Genomic DNA, 16,412 nt, shown 5'->3' with positions numbered 1-16,412 from the left:
ACAAGACATGGACCGCGCCATCAGAGGTGGCCCAGCCCATAATATCAAGGCGTGCCGCACACGGCAATGGCCGACACGTACCGCAAAGCTACAATAAGATATTATAATATCAAATAAGATATTTTTCTTTTAACCCTTCCCCCAGAGTATATAAGAAGGGGCAGGGATCCCCTAGTCGACATCTCGATATAGATCCTAGACTTAGTCTAAGACATCTGATCATACGGAATACAATCCACAAAGACATATGATGTATGGTATTACATCAAGCTGATGGCCCGAACCTATCTAATCATTGTCTCTCGCGTTCTGTGTCACCATCCGGCTTCCTCACGTACACCTCCACCGATTCATTTACTACCGTGGGCATACCCCTCTGTAGACTGCCAAACGTATTTCATTGACATTGGCATGCCAGGTAGGGGGTGTGCGTGTTGATTCCATGGCGAACCAGATGGGAATTTCTTCTTCAACCGACATCGCCGACACCTCGGCATTCGGCTACAACTCGACGCTGGCTCGTAGCAGATTGCTTTTCCTCGGCGAACGGCTGCGCGTGTTGGAGTCCGACACCTTACCATGCACCTCCAACAGACGCAACACGAGATGACAAGATCAGAAATACGTGCAAAGCGGAGTCAAGCAATCTAAGAAAGCTAAGTCAAGTCGCTTCCTAATTAAATATTGTTATACTCCTAGATATATCCGTATGTCTACATGATTTCTGTTGGCAGCAACCCGATCGGATATGCAAGATCGTTGCCGCGGATCATGATGACCAGCAATCAAGAAAAGCGGCCGACAATAAAGTGATGTGGAGTGGTGTTTCCACCAAAGATGTTGATCGGCTATACAAGATAAATGGAGTAATTGAAGAGATATACAAGCACATATGTTTCTGGATCTACACCACCATGCAAGCAACCTCACGTGTGTCAGACATGCAAGGAAGATCTCGGACTACGCCTCGCCTCGGTCGGACACGCCTAAGGGCTTCGCCTCCCCACACGGATTGACTCCGTTAGGCTTCGACTACGCCCATTCACCTACGACTCCGCATACTCGTTCGAGCTGTCAAGCGAGCCATCCAAATCACATCCATCTACTCAGACATCATGACTCGCCGACTCCTCTACTCCACTCAACGTCAATCAAGCTAAGTCACACTTTAATATTGTTCTAAATATTCTCTAATTTTCATACGTCGCTGATGTCTCTCCATGTTGTTTTCTCCATAATTATTCTCCAAACAACTTTTTTCTTCACGTATACCATCTTAAAGATGACACATGCTTTCGACTCAATAAATCCCTGAACAGTCATGTTGACGCTCGGATGTTTTCAGAGACGGCCATGTCTTCGGCTTCTCCCTACACATGCACGAGCGCCTGCCCTCTGCGTTAGGGGTGGTCGGCAGCGCCTCCTTAGCGACGCCCTGCTTTTCCTATACGCACACGGGCTATGCGCTCCGCGTTATGGTTAACATGCTAGTTAGGGCTGGAGACTCAGCCACACACTAACTGGTCGGACAGTTTATATTAAATATAAACACATCTTCAGAATAACACTAAGTGTTCACACCAACTGATCGTCGAGCTGCATACGCTATTTCATCACCATTGCTGATTCTTCTCCGGAGTTCATATATTTTATTTTTACATCATGTACTATCCATTCTACACATTTGTTTTGTAGGGGCACAGTTCGGTCAACGAGCTTACGCTCAGGGACTAGACAAGATGATCATCGTCCGGGTGGTCGGACCACCTATCGAACGGACTTCACCGCCAACCAACTGGTCAGACTGCACGACACTCACTCATGCTCGGCGTTCACTTCACCGTCGCCTAGTTGGTTGGACTGTTCATCGTATGAACTTCATCGTCAGCTATGCTGGGGGCTCGCCAGCTACGCTGAGGACTCATCGGTGTTCGGATTCTTCGTGCAAGCGTCGCCAGCTAAGCTGGGGACTCCCTTGGTAGTCGGATCTTGCTACGTCTCATCGGTGTGCTATCAAGTTGCTTCATGCTTTTTTGGACCAGGGTACTGATCTTGGGCAGCACGTCTGGGGTCTTGTGAAGTACATGGCAGATGACGTTGATAAGCTTTCATTAAAAATTCTTTAATCCTGCTATATGATATCTTCAAAATCTTTCAGCAGGCTCGGGGACTACGTGTGTACACGTCATCTAACGATGACTGTATTTATTTCTACACTGGTTTCTAGCGACATTGGGGACTGGGCTAGCACCTGAAGACTACTACTTTGGACCTTGGCACCACATGACTACTTCACCTACTGCCAGGCTCGGAGACTAAGTGGGCACACTTCACCTCGCGGTAAATGTGCTTATTTTTTAACTTAATCTTCTACAAAGTGACTAAGTTCCTCCGCGCTGACTAAGTCAAGGACGCTAAGCATCTAACTTCGATGCCCGAAACCTAAGTGGGCACACTTCATCCAAGATGGAAACTTCAAAAAAATTTATCATGAGCCCCTTACATTCTTCTGGCAAACCTGAGCTTTGAGTAAGTCTGGGCTTGCTCACAGTTGAACTGCTCAGACGCCGTTCTCACTACTTGGACAACAGCTCGGATGACAGTTCAACTGCTCGGACGTCAGTTCAACTGCTCGGATACTCGCTTCAACAGCTTGGCTCCTAGTTAAACTGGTCGGACACATGTTCCTGATGATCGGCAGCAAGTTGGACAGCTCGAACAAGCTCAAGGTGGTGTTGCTCAGCGGATACAAGACGCTCGGGGACTAGCTGTAGGGGTATGACCCCCGGTACCCACAGGACAAGACATGGGCCGCACCATCAGAGGTGGCCCATTCCACAAGATCAAGGTGTGCGACGCACGACACTGGTCGGCGCGTACCGCAAAGCTACAATAAAATATTATAATACCAAATAGGATATTTTTTATTGTAACCCTACCCTTCCAGAGTATATAAGGAGGGATAGGGATCCTCTAGTTGACATCCCGATATAGATCCTAGGCTTAGCCTAAGGCATCTGATCATACGCAATACAATCCACAAAGACACAGAACGTAGGGTATTACGTCAAGCTGACGGCCCGAACCTATCTAATTGCTGTCTCTCGTGTTCTGTGTCACCATCTGGTTTCCTCACGCGCACCTTTATCGATTCATGACATATCCCTCGATAGACTGACGGACGTATTTCGTCGATAAATGGACAGTGGTTCGCGACTCGCTGAAAACGCTAGAATACGGGTAAAGGAAAGCAAATTCATGGCGTCCAATGAACACATGGCCAAAGATTTCGTTCTATCATATTATCCTTTTCTATCTATATGGAATTACGGATGCTACAGTGAACAAGCACCGACGAAAGAAAAAGAATAAAGAAGCGGTGATTCGTTCTTCTTTCCCTCTTTCCCTTTGGAGGAAACCACAAAAATGCAAAACCACACACGACATGACGACGGCCCCCGGAACAGGAGAGAAGCAAAAGCGAAAGCACCACCTGTCGTCCAACCACCAAAGCATACGAAGAATCGGCTCGGCCCCAGGAAGCACAGGCCCAAGCAGCAAGCCAGGCGGGGAGCCGTCGGATGTCACAGAAACTGCCGAGCGGTCGTCGAGCGAGCAGGACACAGGACTGCAGGAGCGCCAGTACTCCTCGTCGGTCCTCAAGTTGGGGGTGCACACGTCATGCAATACAGCGCCAGGGAGCCACCAGCCCAGCATCACCCTCATCCTCCATTCGACCATTCCTCCTTGCGGCTCACAGAAACCTCAAAACCCAACCAGGCCGGCGTCCACAGAAAAGAGGAGAGTAGAGAGAGTGGGAGATCATGGAGCTGTGCGTCTCTACCACCGCCTCCGTCCGCGCCACCGCCGCGCCCATATCCTTCGCCCCGCCCCGCCGTGGCGCGTCTGCTTCCACCGCCCTTCCGCTACACCGCCGCATCCCAACTCGAGGTACGCCCTGGCCCATCCCTCTCGCTCTGTATCCGACACGCTGTCTTTGTCTTGCTTGCTATAGTCTGATGTTTTCGCTTCAGGCTGGCGTTGCGCCAGTGCGGCCGTGCCTGACCCGGTGTCCTCCGAAGAGCCTGCCTCCGCCTCCTACACCGTCGTCGTCACGGACAAGCCCGACACGCCTGCCGACGACAAGGTCGAGGAGGTTAGCGCCGCGCCTAGTGGCTCCGCGGAGGCTCCTGTAGCAGAACTGGTGTCGTCAGAGGCGTCCCCGTCCCCGGATGACGGCGGTCTGGATGAGATACTAAGCAAGGTATCGCCGTGCTGCTGAGTGCTGACACGTTACCTGCTTTGGCGCTTTGCTGTTCAGGGTCCCAGCCTCCCAGCAAAGCTTTGTTTGCCTTTCCATTCCGCTGCGTGCCACCTTAGACTGCTACAGTGATTAACTCTTATGTGGAATTAAACCAAACTGAAATGTTTTTTAATCTTATTAAATGAGTCCTGCAGAAAGACAATGGGCTCAATTTGACAATATAACTACAGCTGAGCAAAATAGCAACTGTTGTCCTTGGCTCCTTGCTGTAATAGTAAGAGTGCATTAACCTTTCCAGACTTTGCTGTAAGGCAGTCTATACAAAATAAAGAGAATCACCTAGGAAAATATAACATCCACAAATGCTGTTTTGATTGGGCCAATTAATCACGTTATTGCCTACTTCGTGATCATGGTCATAATGGGGAATTTTGAGGCCCGGTGCGGAACAAAAAATTGGGCCCCGTTACAAGTTGAGGAAAAATAGATATTATTCTCTTGGCATTATGTCTTGCCAAAAACAAATATTTGAACTTTTGCAATATTGACTAGCATGATACGTTAGTTTTTACTTAAACTGTGCTATCCTTCTGCAATGAGATGGGAGTTAATTTCTTGGGGATTTTTTTTAAAGGACGGCAAAAGCTTTGCCGCAATTTTTATTAGACGGGGAAAAGACAAAAAAAGGTTGTAGTACAAAAACAGCTATTGTTGCGGCGATTGTTGACTGAAAGGTTAAAGTGAGAGTGAGAGATATGCCTTCTTGCGACTCTATGGTGGGTATTAATTGGAGGTAGGGATAATGCGTAAGCCTTAGGAGTTGATTGGCCGTGGGATGAAAAAGACTTTTTTATTGTTAATTTATTTGTTATCCATCTATTTTGTTGATTAGTTCTAATACAAAGTATAGTAGTTAAAAAAAATAGGGGCCCAAAGATTTTGGAGGCCCTGAGTAAATGCACACCGTGCACATGCTTGCCGTATGGGCCTGTTCGTGATGTATATAGTACATCTAACTATAATTTATTGTTTTATATCACTATCTTACCTGTAGAGCTTGTGAATCAATAAGCTGAGTGATTAAGCTCTAGTTTAACCCTTAACATTTGCAGAACTCTAGAACTCCAAAGGCACAACATGTTATGAAATTACGAATATCTTAGGTTTGTTGCTCCAGATTATGCCAGACTTATCATGCTATGGCATATTTTATTTTGGTAACGCATTGATTATTTTTAAAATAAAAAAGATACTACATGTATTGTCTTAATGTCATGATTCTATAGCAGCTTTCATATGTGAAGATAATTTATTTTTCAGATACAAACTTTGTCTTGGATGAGTTATTCATTGCCATCTTGTTGCTTACTTATATACCGTGCCTATATTTTCCAGTTGAACATTGAAGTGACTCCGACTTTAATCCTCACTGGATCTGCTGCCTTTGTTGCTTTATGGGTCCTATCTTCTGTTGCCGCTGCAATTGATTCAGTCCCCCTGGTACAGAAGTTACAGTATGCCTTCATGAAATCTGCACTTAGTTTTAATACCAAATGTTCACTAACCTGCTTGGCTGACTCGTAACAGCTCCCAAAATTGCTGGAATTAGTAGGAACTGGTTACTCAATTTGGTTCATCACACGATATCTCCTTTTCAAGGTACATCTTTTTTTGATGGAACTTTTCAAGGTACATCTGAATCCTCAAATCTGAATCACCCTATAAAACTGCCCCGATTGTATATGTTTCTTTTGTGTTCTCAGTGACCTGAAGACCGGTTTCCTTTTTTCAAATTTTCTATATATGCAGGAAAGCAGAGATGACCTGTTTGCAAAGTTCGAAGATCTCATACAGAGGATTATTTGATCTATCGTCGATCTTTTGCCACGTGTTTAGGCTTTACAGCCAGCTTATTATTAGGTTTTCTCCCTTTGTTTTCAAATATTACTGAAGGTGTAAAGAAGGTCGTGTATCTAAATTTTCTCCTCATGGGGTCTGTTATCAGACTTCTCAAGTTTGGCTAGTGTGCTTCTTCAGGTCACTATGGATGTTTTTTACTCAATCCTATGTGTATACTGTCAAGTAATGCTTTAAAAAGATGAATACGATCAGTATGTTCTCACTCCTATGCAAGTTTTGAAGTCCTATTTGCTACTGTCAAGTAAACATTTCAGATACCGTATGTTAAGCTCGAGCCTTCTGTGAGACTGACGGAGCTGCAGCTCAACTTAGCTGACTTTCAACGATGCTATTCCTTTCTTTTTTGAAATCCTCTTTTAGGCCTTGTTTGGATGCATGCGTATTCACTTCAATTCACATGTGTTGGAGTGGATTGGAGTAGAATTTAGTTTAATTCCACTCCAACACATGTGGATTGAGATAAATATATGCACATCCAAACAAGGTCTTATAATGTAGCAAACACATCCCTAAAAAAGAGAACATTTGTACATTTTGTCATGTACAGAGTGCAGTATCAAGTATACCCTTTGAACTATAACCAGAAAAAGTTTAATATGTTAATGAGGTTGTAGATATACTAGTTTCCGTAGGAGCATCTCTGTTTTCCGTAGACATTCAAATTCACTTAACGTCAACATAAAGCGCCAAAGACAGAAACAGACGCTTACATTGCATTGGTTAGGAACAGTACGTTACATACAAGGAGCAGCCGGAACATATCTGCCTCTTTCATTCAACAACAGCTGATCGACAAATAAAAATCAACTCTGTTGTAGGATGAACTCAAGTTGTCTTTGGCTTTCAAACGTGGCACTGCTGCACTATATCATTTTCAGATCAATGCTATTTTACAATTAGAGATTCTCCAAGAGTGCAGATGGGTGCAAACTGTGGACCCCTGAGCGTGTTCACCATACTGAGTACCTTATGCCAAGACCATTGCAGGTAAGTATTAGCCCCTTGTGCCGGTTCAGGTAGTCCTGAAATTGTTGGAAAAAAAAAGGTGTGAGAACCATTGTACGACAAGATAACAACAGAAAAGAATAGTTGCTTAATGCTTACCACTACATTCTGATCTTGAACATATAGAATGCCTTTCTTGTCATACTCTTGCCTTTTTGCAGGATTACTCAGAACTGTTAAAGAAATGCTGGGGCTTCAGAAACAACAGCACAAGATCAAGATGTATCATAATAGACCATGATATGTCTTCCCTTATAGAATGGAAAGTAATGTGCTCAACTGCTCAAGTGTGATGACCAACTATCAACTATGGATACGTTTATACCTCATATCTGCCTACAAATCTAATGCACGGTTTCACAGCCTTCTAATAAACTATCCAAGATAATTGCAAGAAGCAAGCAATGAATATTTCCTCCAAAATGAGCACAGAAGTGTTGTCAAGCTAGTGAGCTAGGAGTCGAGGACAGTACACTGCTGTTTTTAACTGGCTGAAGCTGTTGCAAACAATAAATATAAAAGGACGTACCTAGTGCAGAGAGCTCCCGCTCTGTGCGGGGTCTGGGGAAGGGTTTCAGTGGCAAGCCTTACCCTCGCCTGTGCAATGCGAGGAGACCACGACTCGAACCCGGGACCTTCCGGTCACAGACGGTAAGACTCTACCGCTTGTACCAGGCCCGCCCTTCGCAAACAATAAATATAATAGGCATTTTTTGTTTAGATTTATAGTAGCCATTGCGTCCTCTCTCTTGTACAAGGGCATATTCTTAGTCTTGGAGCAGTTCAGCAGCATCATCCACAAAAGAGACTTTGCTTGCTTCATAGCCAAAGAAGCACTGACTAGCATTCATGGTTTTATATTACGACCTGATTTGGTACTTCTTAACTATCTTAAGGCATTCAGATGTCGCGCCATCACTAAGGAACAAGAATCAGAGCATCTATCACTATAAGTGCCAAAGTCTGAGTGCTGATACCTAAATTGTTTGCTACTCCTTAACAATTCTCAAGCTTTAGTGAGTCTTAGGAAATATTCCTAGCCTCGTGGAGCTGTGGTAACAACTCCTCTAAAACTCCTAAAAGTACCATAAAATTGAGAATAGTTTAGCATAATCTGTGACAGTGATGGCTGAGGAACCATGGCCATATATCTCACAGTTATGTGTAGGCACATTAGCGTACACTAACATCCAGCCTTGTATGGCACTTTGTTACTTCTTAACTCTTAAGGTTATACTACAGGAAACACAAAGGTGAAAAGATGCTGCTTGAATGCAATTCGAGGACACTAACAATGGCTTATGCAATACATGAATAGGACTACAGCTTTTTCTCCTGCTAACAATTTACTTCCTGGCCAACTAATCAAGCTCACCTTGGTATGCCTCGTTAATTTCCTGAAATTTGGAGGTTGAATTTTCTTCGCCCTGCTTCTTATCAGGGTGCCATTTCTATACAACAAAATAAAACAAAGAAAAAGATAAATAGTTGTTATAACTGAACTCTTTAGGAGACGAGAACAATACAAAAGATTTCCATCAGCAGAATATAGTATCGTCAATGAAGTAAACCGTGAAGGAGGATACCACTTCAGCGAACTAGTTTGCATAGGAACACTGAATCTGAACTACAGAATTAAAGAATAGTATAGTCATTTTGTTGGCGGGTCAGACACTAACCAGTGCAAGGCGGATATAGCTGGACCTGATCGTCTCCTCCGACGCATTGCAATCTACTTCCAGTATCTTGTAGTAATCCTGCACACAGGTACAATCGCGCAATTAGCATAGAACACGGTACCTAAGAACCCTAGGCGGCAAGGCGCGAGAAAGGGGGGAAATGGAACTCGATTCTCCATGACATGGTCTCCAAATTCCGAGCGGTCTGGGTGGCACCGTGGCAGAATCGAGGGGACAACTGGTGCGGGGTAGCGTCCCCGTCGCGCTCGCGCCTCACCTTGGGCTTGGCAAGGAGGGAGATGAAGTCGAAATCGACGGGGGTCTCCTCCCGCGGCGCCTCCCCACCGCCGCCCTCCCACTCCCACCACATCCCTCACCGTGGGACTGGGTCCTCGCTCCGCCACCGCGGGATTGCTCTTCCTTCCGACGCACCGATTCTTTTCAGGGGTCGGTTCGGTTCGGAGATGTCAGTGGCGCTGGCGGTGACGCCGTGGCTCGGTGGATTCTGTGGGCTGGACGAGAGAAGTTTCTAGATCCCCCCCCCCCCCTCAACTCTTCGTTTCAGGGACTGGAGCAAAACTTGACACGACCGACGCGGCCTCCTCGCCAGAGACTTTTCTTAGGCCGAGCCCAGCAATAACCAACACCTCCTAGGCCTGGCCTGAATGGCCGGGCCTTCTGTATTTGAAAGCCAGGCACTACTTTCCTCAGGCTGAGCCCAGAAACAATTCCTTGGCCTGGCCTGGCTGGGCCTTCTTTATTTGAAGAGTTTTGGGCTTGGTAGGTTGACATACCTCTGAGTCCCGGACCATTACTCAACCCTTTCCACAGGTTTTAGTGTTGCAGGCAGCAGAACTTGCTTGGAGATCCTAATAAAAACGCAATACTTTGCTTAGCTAATCCCTTCAGTGGCAGTGGAGTCGACAGAGAGAAAAAAAACATGCATGAACGTGGCTTGTTCGGCATGATTAGTCTACTGCAGTATGTCAAAACTGGATCGCGCTCGATCAACCCAGTTTGAAACTTCGAATTAAAGTTGTGTTAGCGCTACGCTCGCTGCGCACCACCGTGAACTCAACTAAAATATTACGTATACTAGGACTAGTAGTACTTACTATAATAACACGGCAAAAAAAGGCTCTAAACTAGAAATCAGTTCCTGAACACCAGCTTTCCCTCGCGTGTAAAGTGGCCACGCCCACCGGGATGATAAGCAAGCGCTGCCCCGCATTCGGAACCTGCCGTGTAATCTGGACGCCAGCTCTGCTTTGCACCCCCCACTTGCCAACAACAGTGCCGAGACGACCGCGGTTCCGTCAGAGGCATCGACAAAGGGAGGAGTCCAGGTCCGTCCGTCTGTCCCCAGCGTGACATTCCGTAGTGCTGAAGGAAGCAAGATCTCGCGGCGAAATTGCTTCACATGCTAGTGCAGTTTTCACACCGCGCAGTGACCGAGGTCGGTCAAGGGAAAACACTGTACAGTACGTACTCAGCAGCAGGTCAGAGGTACAGGCGTTCTACTGCCAGCTTTTCCCCTCGGAGCCGGAGCGGGAGGAGAGCTCAACGGGGCGCATCCTTTACGTGGGGTGCAGGTCGCGCTCGCAAATGCGTTCCATGTGAGCGTCGAGTACGTGAGAGACGCGACACGCATGGCATGCGCCGTGCCAGCACCACCCACCGGATGACCGCACCGTTTCTCGTCTAATCCGACCAAACCGGCGCCCTTTTCCGCGTCGCACTCAAGCAAAAAAAAGCTAGCCCGCTCCGTGTCTCCCTCTCACACAATGACACAAAAAAGAGGGGAAAAAAAACGTTTGCTGAAACTTGGAATATTCAACAAAAGATGACACTGTGGACAACTCTGCGTCTTTATTTGCCATCGCCGTCGAAAAGAAGAATGGCTCATGGAGATAGGGATATGCTATGCTAACAGCTTGACAATTTTCTACAGTTACTACGTGCACGGTCACGAAAAATCTTTCTATCGATATTAGTAGGTAGAGTAAAGGGATGTTTGGTTCCTCTAGGAACTTCTAAAATTCATGTTACATCAAATATTTTGATATATGTATGGAGTATTAAATATAGACTAATTACGAAACTAATTACATAACTTGCGACTAACTTGCGACTAATTTGCGAGACGAATCTTTTAAGCTTAATTAGTCCATGATTTGACAACATGTTGCTACAGTAACATATGCTAATGACAGATTAATTAGGCTTAAAAATTTCGTCTCGAAAATTAGCCTCCATCTATGTAATTGGTTTTGCAATTAATCTATATTTATTGCTCTTTATTAGTATCTAAACATTCGATGTGACATGAATTTTAGGAGCGACTAAAGAACCAAACACCCCTAATTCACTGATCCAGAGTTTCAGACGATAACCGGGATTGTAATAATATACTCTATGGCACTGTTCGCTTATCTTATAATCCGTCTTTTTTAACTTGTTTTTTCAGTCGGGATAGTATTTTTCTCTCACAACAAATCAGCCGGAACAATATTTCAACTTGTTTTTTCAGCGAAGCGAACGTGACCTATAACCAGAGCAGGTATACGCCGTGTTCGCTGGTTAGTTTCTGGGCTGGTTTGAGCTGACTGGTGCTTCTGGGTTAGTTTGAGCTGACTGGTGCTGGTTTATTATGAGAGAAAAACACTGTTGACTGGTTAAATAAGCCTGACTGAAACCAACAAGCGAACGGGGTGATAGACACAAATGAGATGGGTGGTGTGAAATGAAATCCTCTGTAGTTAATTTACCTGTGTGTTTTGCTATCTATGGATAGGTCTGATGTTTATAGAAGTTACCTTGCACCGTACGGGCGATGACAGTAATGATTCTGGGATTATATGAGGGCAAAACACTTTTGCACAACCCCTCCCCCACCATCATCCCGGGCCCACATGTGCGCCATTCCAGCACAGTGAGCAAGAAAAGCGAGCTGGAGCCTGGAATGGAAGCGACGCACTGTCAGTGGCAGGACCGCTCCCCGCCCGCTGCTATTCCTGCGAAGCACCAGGGACAAAACCGTCTTTAGACCACGTAATAAACATAGGGTCATGACTCCTTCGACCACGCCGTTTGAAAAAGATACCGACACGCGGGCCCCGCAGCCATGTGACCCCTCCCCACGGCTCCCCATGCGCCGCCCCAGACACCGAACACCGGAGGCCCACGCGCTGTACCGTCCTCGATGCCCGCCACGCGTACGTAGCCCTGCCGAATCGAACGGAGCAGCGTGCGCTGAGGGAGAGGAAGCGGGGCCGGGGAGGCGAGCGTTCCCACCGGCCGGTCCACACTCCACAGTCCACCCCCACCCACTCCTCTCGGCCACTCCACGGAGCAGCGCTTGCGCACCACCGCCACGAGCCCACGACGTCCCATTTTCTGGTTGTTTGGATGGAGGTTTGGGATGGGTTGGGTTTGACCCCAGGAGAATATTCCTCCAATATGCGGGTTCGATTGCTCCGTCGAAATCTGGCGGACGGAGCCGCTCCGCTCGGGTTGAGAACCCCAAACCTTATCCCTTCACCTCCCCTCCACTCGACCGCTCCATCAGACCACCGCCGCCCAGCGCCGAGCCCCGCATCTCCGCCAGGGTTGCGCAGCGCCGGCCTCGCCCAGCGCCGGCCCCGCCTGGTCCGCCGCGCCGACCCTACCTGGTCCGCCGCGCCCGAGGAGCCGCCCCGCCGCGCCCGAGGTGCCGCCCCGCCCGCCTCCAGGTCCGCCCGAGGAGCCGCCCGCCCGCCGGCCTCTGCCCTGGACCGGCGCCGCCCTCTGCCCCGGATCCCTGCAGGTGAGTACTAGTTTAGTCTTGTTCTGTTGTTACTTTTTCATAGCGATTTCATAGCGATTTCATTGATGCGATTGATGAAATGCCGAGAGGTCAGCGGGGCCGCCGTTTGCGTACAACGCCTAGATGGTTAGGAGCACCCTTTTCCTATGAATAGAAACAAACTATGGATGGTCTTTCAGTAGTATATTGTGCTCAGACTTAAATTGTAAGTAACTTTGAATCAAACTACATGAATTTTAAGACCATGTTACCTCTTATATGGAATTGGATGGGGTCTGCTTCTGAATATTTGCTTTTTACCTACCTGATCTATATTGATTGTGCTGCTGTGCTTGATTGTGCTGCTGTATGTAGATGAATAACAGGCTCAAGGCATTTGTTTTTGCTGCTGCTGCACATTGGTTGTTGTGTGTCATGGCAATTGTTGTTCGCTCTAGGAAAAGAAAACGAGTTGCAAGAAGGGAAGGGATTACTTATGCACCAATATATGAAAGGGATAGGAAGAGAATGGAATACCTCAATGACAAAATCTGGAAGGATGACACAACTTGTGTAAACATGCTGAGAATGAACAAAGCACGTTTCTTTAGGTTTTGTAAGTTGTTTAGAGATCGTGGTTTACTTGAAGATACCGTTCATATGTGTGTTGAGGAGCAAGTGGCAATGTTTTTGCATACTGTGGGGCACAATGTTAGGAATAGAGTAATTGCAACCAATTTTGGTAGATCCGGAGAAACGGTTAGTCGTTATTTTAACAAAGTACTTCATGCTATTGGTGAGCTACGAGATGATTATATTAGGCCCCCTTCATTGGACACTCCAGCTAAAATTGAAGGAGACCCAAGGTGGTATCCATACTTTAAGGTGTGAAGCTCAACCTTATGTCATATTCTAAGTTTATTTTTTGCCAAACCTAATTGACCTAATCTTGACTTCTTTGAACATCACGTAGGATTGTATAGGAGCACTTGATGGTACACATATAAGAGCCACTATTCCAAAGGAAATGCAGCATGCTTTTCGTGGTAGATACAAGCATTGTACTCAAAATGTACTGGCAGCCGTAGATTTTGACCAAAAGTTCACCTATGTGTTGGCCGGATGGGAGGGGACAGCACATGACGCACTAGTTTTACGTGATGCTTTAACACGTGAGGGTGGCCTTCGTGTGCCACAAGGTAATACAAGAACCTATGTCTTGTCCATAAATTTGTTCATCAAAATTAATAGATCATTGAGATGTAACCTAACTATGCATCATATGTTAGGTAAATATTACCTAGTTGATGCTGGATATGGAGCCAAACCAGGATTTTTACCCCCTTTTCGGGGTGTACGATACCACTTGAATGAATGGGGGAGGAATCCGGTGCAAAATGAGAAGGAATTGTTCAACCGTAGGCACTGCTCATTGAGAATCATAGTAGAGCAAGCATTTGGAGCACTAAAAAGGAGATTCAAAGTACTTGATGATGCCTCTCCTTTTTTTCCTTATGAAACTCAAGTTGATATTGTTGTTGCTTGCTGCATCATTCATAATTGGGTGATTGAAGATGGGAGTGATGAATTCAATATACCAAGTGACAACGATGAGGACACCCAGCACACCACATATGCTGGGACAGCAAGTGAGAATGCCATTATGCTAGCTTTTAGGGAAGGCCTGGCTGCCCAAATGTGGGCAGATCGTCAAAGCCATGGAAACTAGTATCAGTCAATGTAATTTGTGTTGTATTTTTTTCTTGGACAATATAATAATTGTATTTGAGGGCTGAAATTGTATTTGAGGACATATTTCTACAGATATTTGATTGCCACGTTGTTTGCTACTTTGTTTGCTACTTTGTTGGCATTATTATTTGAGGACATATATTGCATTGTTTATTTTGTAGGGGAATGGAAGCAGAGGGTAGTGCAGGGACTGGTGGACATGCTACTTGGACTTCAACTTGGTCAGCCTGCATGCTCGAATACCTTGCCAATTTAGTGGTTAATGGCACCAAGACTTCATCCACCTTCAAGATGGTTCACTACAATGGGTGTGCAAAGGCTCTTCAAGAGAAATTTGGCATTGTGCGCAGTGGTGAGCAGGTTAAGAATCACCTTAAGACATGGCAAAAGAAGTTTCGTAAAATATGTGACCTTCGTGGTTTGAGTGCTGCTGGTTGGGATGAAGATACCTTCACTATAACTCTTGATGATGAGCACTACAACAATCATATTAAGGTATTTGCTGAATTATTAGTTCTCACATATAATAATCTAATAATAGTTGCTGAATTATTAGTTGTCACATAATAGTAGTTGCTAAAAATGTACATATATTGCAGGATCACAAGTCTGATGCTGATTTTCTAAACAAGCCTATTCAACACTTTGAGGAGATGCACACAATATTTGGAAGTACCATGGCTACAGGCAAGTTTGCAAAGGACTCGGGTGTGCCTCTAGGTACACAGGAAGACAGTACAGATGACTGGGACAATGAGGTACAGAGGATGGAGGTACAGAGTGATAGGAATGCAAATGAAGACAACAATGCGGCAACTTCATCGGCTACCAAGGCCACCAATCCTAAGAAGAGGGACAAGGGCAAGAAGAGGGCCATGACTGACCAAGATCCATTGGTTGCTGCAATTAAATGGGGAAGTACCAAGTTAGCCAAGGCGATAAAGGAAGCGGGGAAACCTGACAATGATGTGCCGGATGATTTGTATGACAACTTGATGGCTATGAGTGGTAGTTTCAATTCGACTCACTTATCCTTCTACCATTCCTACTTGGTCCAACATCCTCACATAGCTAGAGCTTTCAACTCCTTGCCTTTTGAACATAAATTCAATTGGGTTGCAAAGCACATTGCTGACAACTACCCTGGGCAGTAAGGGTAAGTTGTAGTCATGGGATGGTTCTTTTGTTAGTACCATATAGAACTTTATATTTGTGGTCTAAGTAAGCTTGTGTCTTGCTATGTGGAAGCCTTGAACTTGCTATATATTGTGTAAGGCTTGAACTTGATGCATCGTGCAAGCATCAGACTTGATATTAGTGTGTAATGTGCCTATGGATATGGCCTAAGACTTTTATTTGTAATATGGCCAAGACTTTTATATGTGCCTGTTATATTATTTGAGTTTTTTACCTGTGTGCCATTATAAAATATTGAAATGACCTGTGTACCATTGAAATTTGAAAAAGTTCTCCAATACCCTCTTTGAAATTTCTTTTGCTCTTAGAGGAGAAAGTACTCTGTAACTCTTAGAGGAGAAAGTACTCTGAAAGTTGGCCCTAGTAAAAAAACTAGTAGTATTAGAGGAGAAAGTACTCTGTACTCTACATGTAACTCTTATATGACTAGGAAAAACTACACATGATGGGGAAAGTTGGTCCTAGTAAAAAAAACTAGTAGTATTAGAGGAGAAAGTACTCTGTACTCTACATGTAACTCTTATATGACTAGGAAAAACTACACATGATGGGTTATGGTGGCCTGGTGGGACATGTCTGAGTGGGTGCGAGTTGGTTGTTGCTATCTTTTCATAGGTTTGGGCTTGACCAACTCCTATGAGGTCTCTTAAAAGTAAATAAACTAGTGGGATAAGATGGATAAGTACTCTGAAAGTTGGCCCTAGTAAAAAAAACTAGTAGTATTAGAGGAGAAAGTACTCTGTACTCTACATGTAACTCTTAGATGACTAGGAAAAACTACACATGATGGGTTATGGTGGCCTGGTGGGAC

At 45.4% G+C, this 16,412-nt stretch overlaps 3 protein-coding genes across 5 annotated transcripts; 2 read left to right on the top strand and 1 right to left on the bottom strand.

Annotated features, from left to right (window-relative positions):
• Window positions 1–3,695: 3,695 nt before the first annotated feature.
• LOC136474924 (protein CURVATURE THYLAKOID 1D, chloroplastic-like) lies at window positions 3,696–6,390 on the top strand. Of its 2 annotated transcripts, none has more exons than XM_066472490.1 (5): window positions 3,696–3,951; window positions 4,035–4,264; window positions 5,660–5,764; window positions 5,852–5,953; window positions 6,074–6,390. In XM_066472490.1, the coding sequence occupies exons 1-5, from the start codon at window positions 3,825–3,827 to the stop codon at window positions 6,128–6,130; spliced, it is 621 nt and encodes a 206-aa protein (XP_066328587.1). In that variant the 5' UTR covers window positions 3,696–3,824; the 3' UTR covers window positions 6,131–6,390. The 2 variants fall into 2 exon arrangements, with proteins under 2 accessions (XP_066328587.1, XP_066328588.1); XM_066472491.1 differs by having other exon boundaries at window positions 3,699–3,951; window positions 5,852–5,923.
• Window positions 6,391–6,875: 485 nt separating this feature from the next.
• Window positions 6,876–9,412, bottom strand: LOC136474923 (uncharacterized). Its single transcript, XM_066472489.1, has 5 exons — window positions 9,146–9,412; window positions 8,869–8,946; window positions 8,565–8,640; window positions 7,289–7,362; window positions 6,876–7,206 (listed from the first exon to the last, which is right to left on the bottom strand). The coding sequence occupies exons 1-5, from the start codon at window positions 9,236–9,238 to the stop codon at window positions 7,135–7,137; spliced, it is 393 nt and encodes a 130-aa protein (XP_066328586.1). The 5' UTR covers window positions 9,239–9,412; the 3' UTR covers window positions 6,876–7,134.
• Window positions 9,413–12,540: 3,128 nt separating this feature from the next.
• Window positions 12,541–15,814, top strand: LOC136474921 (protein ALP1-like). 2 transcript variants are annotated; one of them, XM_066472487.1, is made up of 4 exons: window positions 12,541–12,673; window positions 13,028–13,537; window positions 13,626–13,851; window positions 13,942–14,514. In XM_066472487.1, exons 2-4 carry the CDS (start codon window positions 13,028–13,030, stop codon window positions 14,379–14,381), a joined length of 1,176 nt encoding a protein of 391 aa, XP_066328584.1. In that variant the 5' UTR covers window positions 12,541–12,673; the 3' UTR covers window positions 14,382–14,514. The 2 variants fall into 2 exon arrangements, with proteins under 2 accessions (XP_066328584.1, XP_066328585.1); XM_066472488.1 differs by lacking the exons at window positions 13,028–13,537; window positions 13,626–13,851; window positions 13,942–14,514 and adding exons at window positions 14,566–14,899; window positions 15,004–15,814.
• Window positions 15,815–16,412: the final 598 nt, after the last annotated feature.

Source organism: Miscanthus floridulus, chromosome 8 (genome assembly GCF_019320115.1).
Source record: "Miscanthus floridulus cultivar M001 chromosome 8, ASM1932011v1, whole genome shotgun sequence".
Taxonomy (NCBI): domain Eukaryota; kingdom Viridiplantae; phylum Streptophyta; class Magnoliopsida; order Poales; family Poaceae; genus Miscanthus; species Miscanthus floridulus.
The sequence above is the reverse complement of the archived record's forward strand: the minus strand, read 5'-3'. Positions and strand labels throughout refer to the sequence as shown.

Coding starts and splice junctions, on each gene's coding strand:
- LOC136474924 (XM_066472490.1), top strand. CDS start 3,825: ATGGAGCTGTGCGTCTCTACCACCGCCTCCGTCCGCGCCACCGCCGCG. Junction 3,952..4,034: donor CCGCCGCATCCCAACTCGAG/GTACGCCCTGGC, acceptor TTTTCGCTTCAG/GCTGGCGTTGCGCCAGTGCG. Junction 5,765..5,851: donor CAATTGATTCAGTCCCCCTG/GTACAGAAGTTA, acceptor GACTCGTAACAG/CTCCCAAAATTGCTGGAATT.
- LOC136474923 (XM_066472489.1), bottom strand. CDS start 9,238: ATGTGGTGGGAGTGGGAGGGCGGCGGTGGGGAGGCGCCGCGGGAGGAG. Junction 7,363..8,564: donor AATTAACGAGGCATACCAAG/GTGAGCTTGATT, acceptor TTTCTTTAACAG/TTCTGAGTAATCCTGCAAAA. Junction 7,207..7,288: donor TTCAAGATCAGAATGTAGTG/GTAAGCATTAAG, acceptor CAACAATTTCAG/GACTACCTGAACCGGCACAA.
- LOC136474921 (XM_066472487.1), top strand. CDS start 13,028: ATGAATAACAGGCTCAAGGCATTTGTTTTTGCTGCTGCTGCACATTGG. Junction 13,538..13,625: donor GGTGGTATCCATACTTTAAG/GTGTGAAGCTCA, acceptor AACATCACGTAG/GATTGTATAGGAGCACTTGA. Junction 13,852..13,941: donor TGGCCTTCGTGTGCCACAAG/GTAATACAAGAA, acceptor ATCATATGTTAG/GTAAATATTACCTAGTTGAT.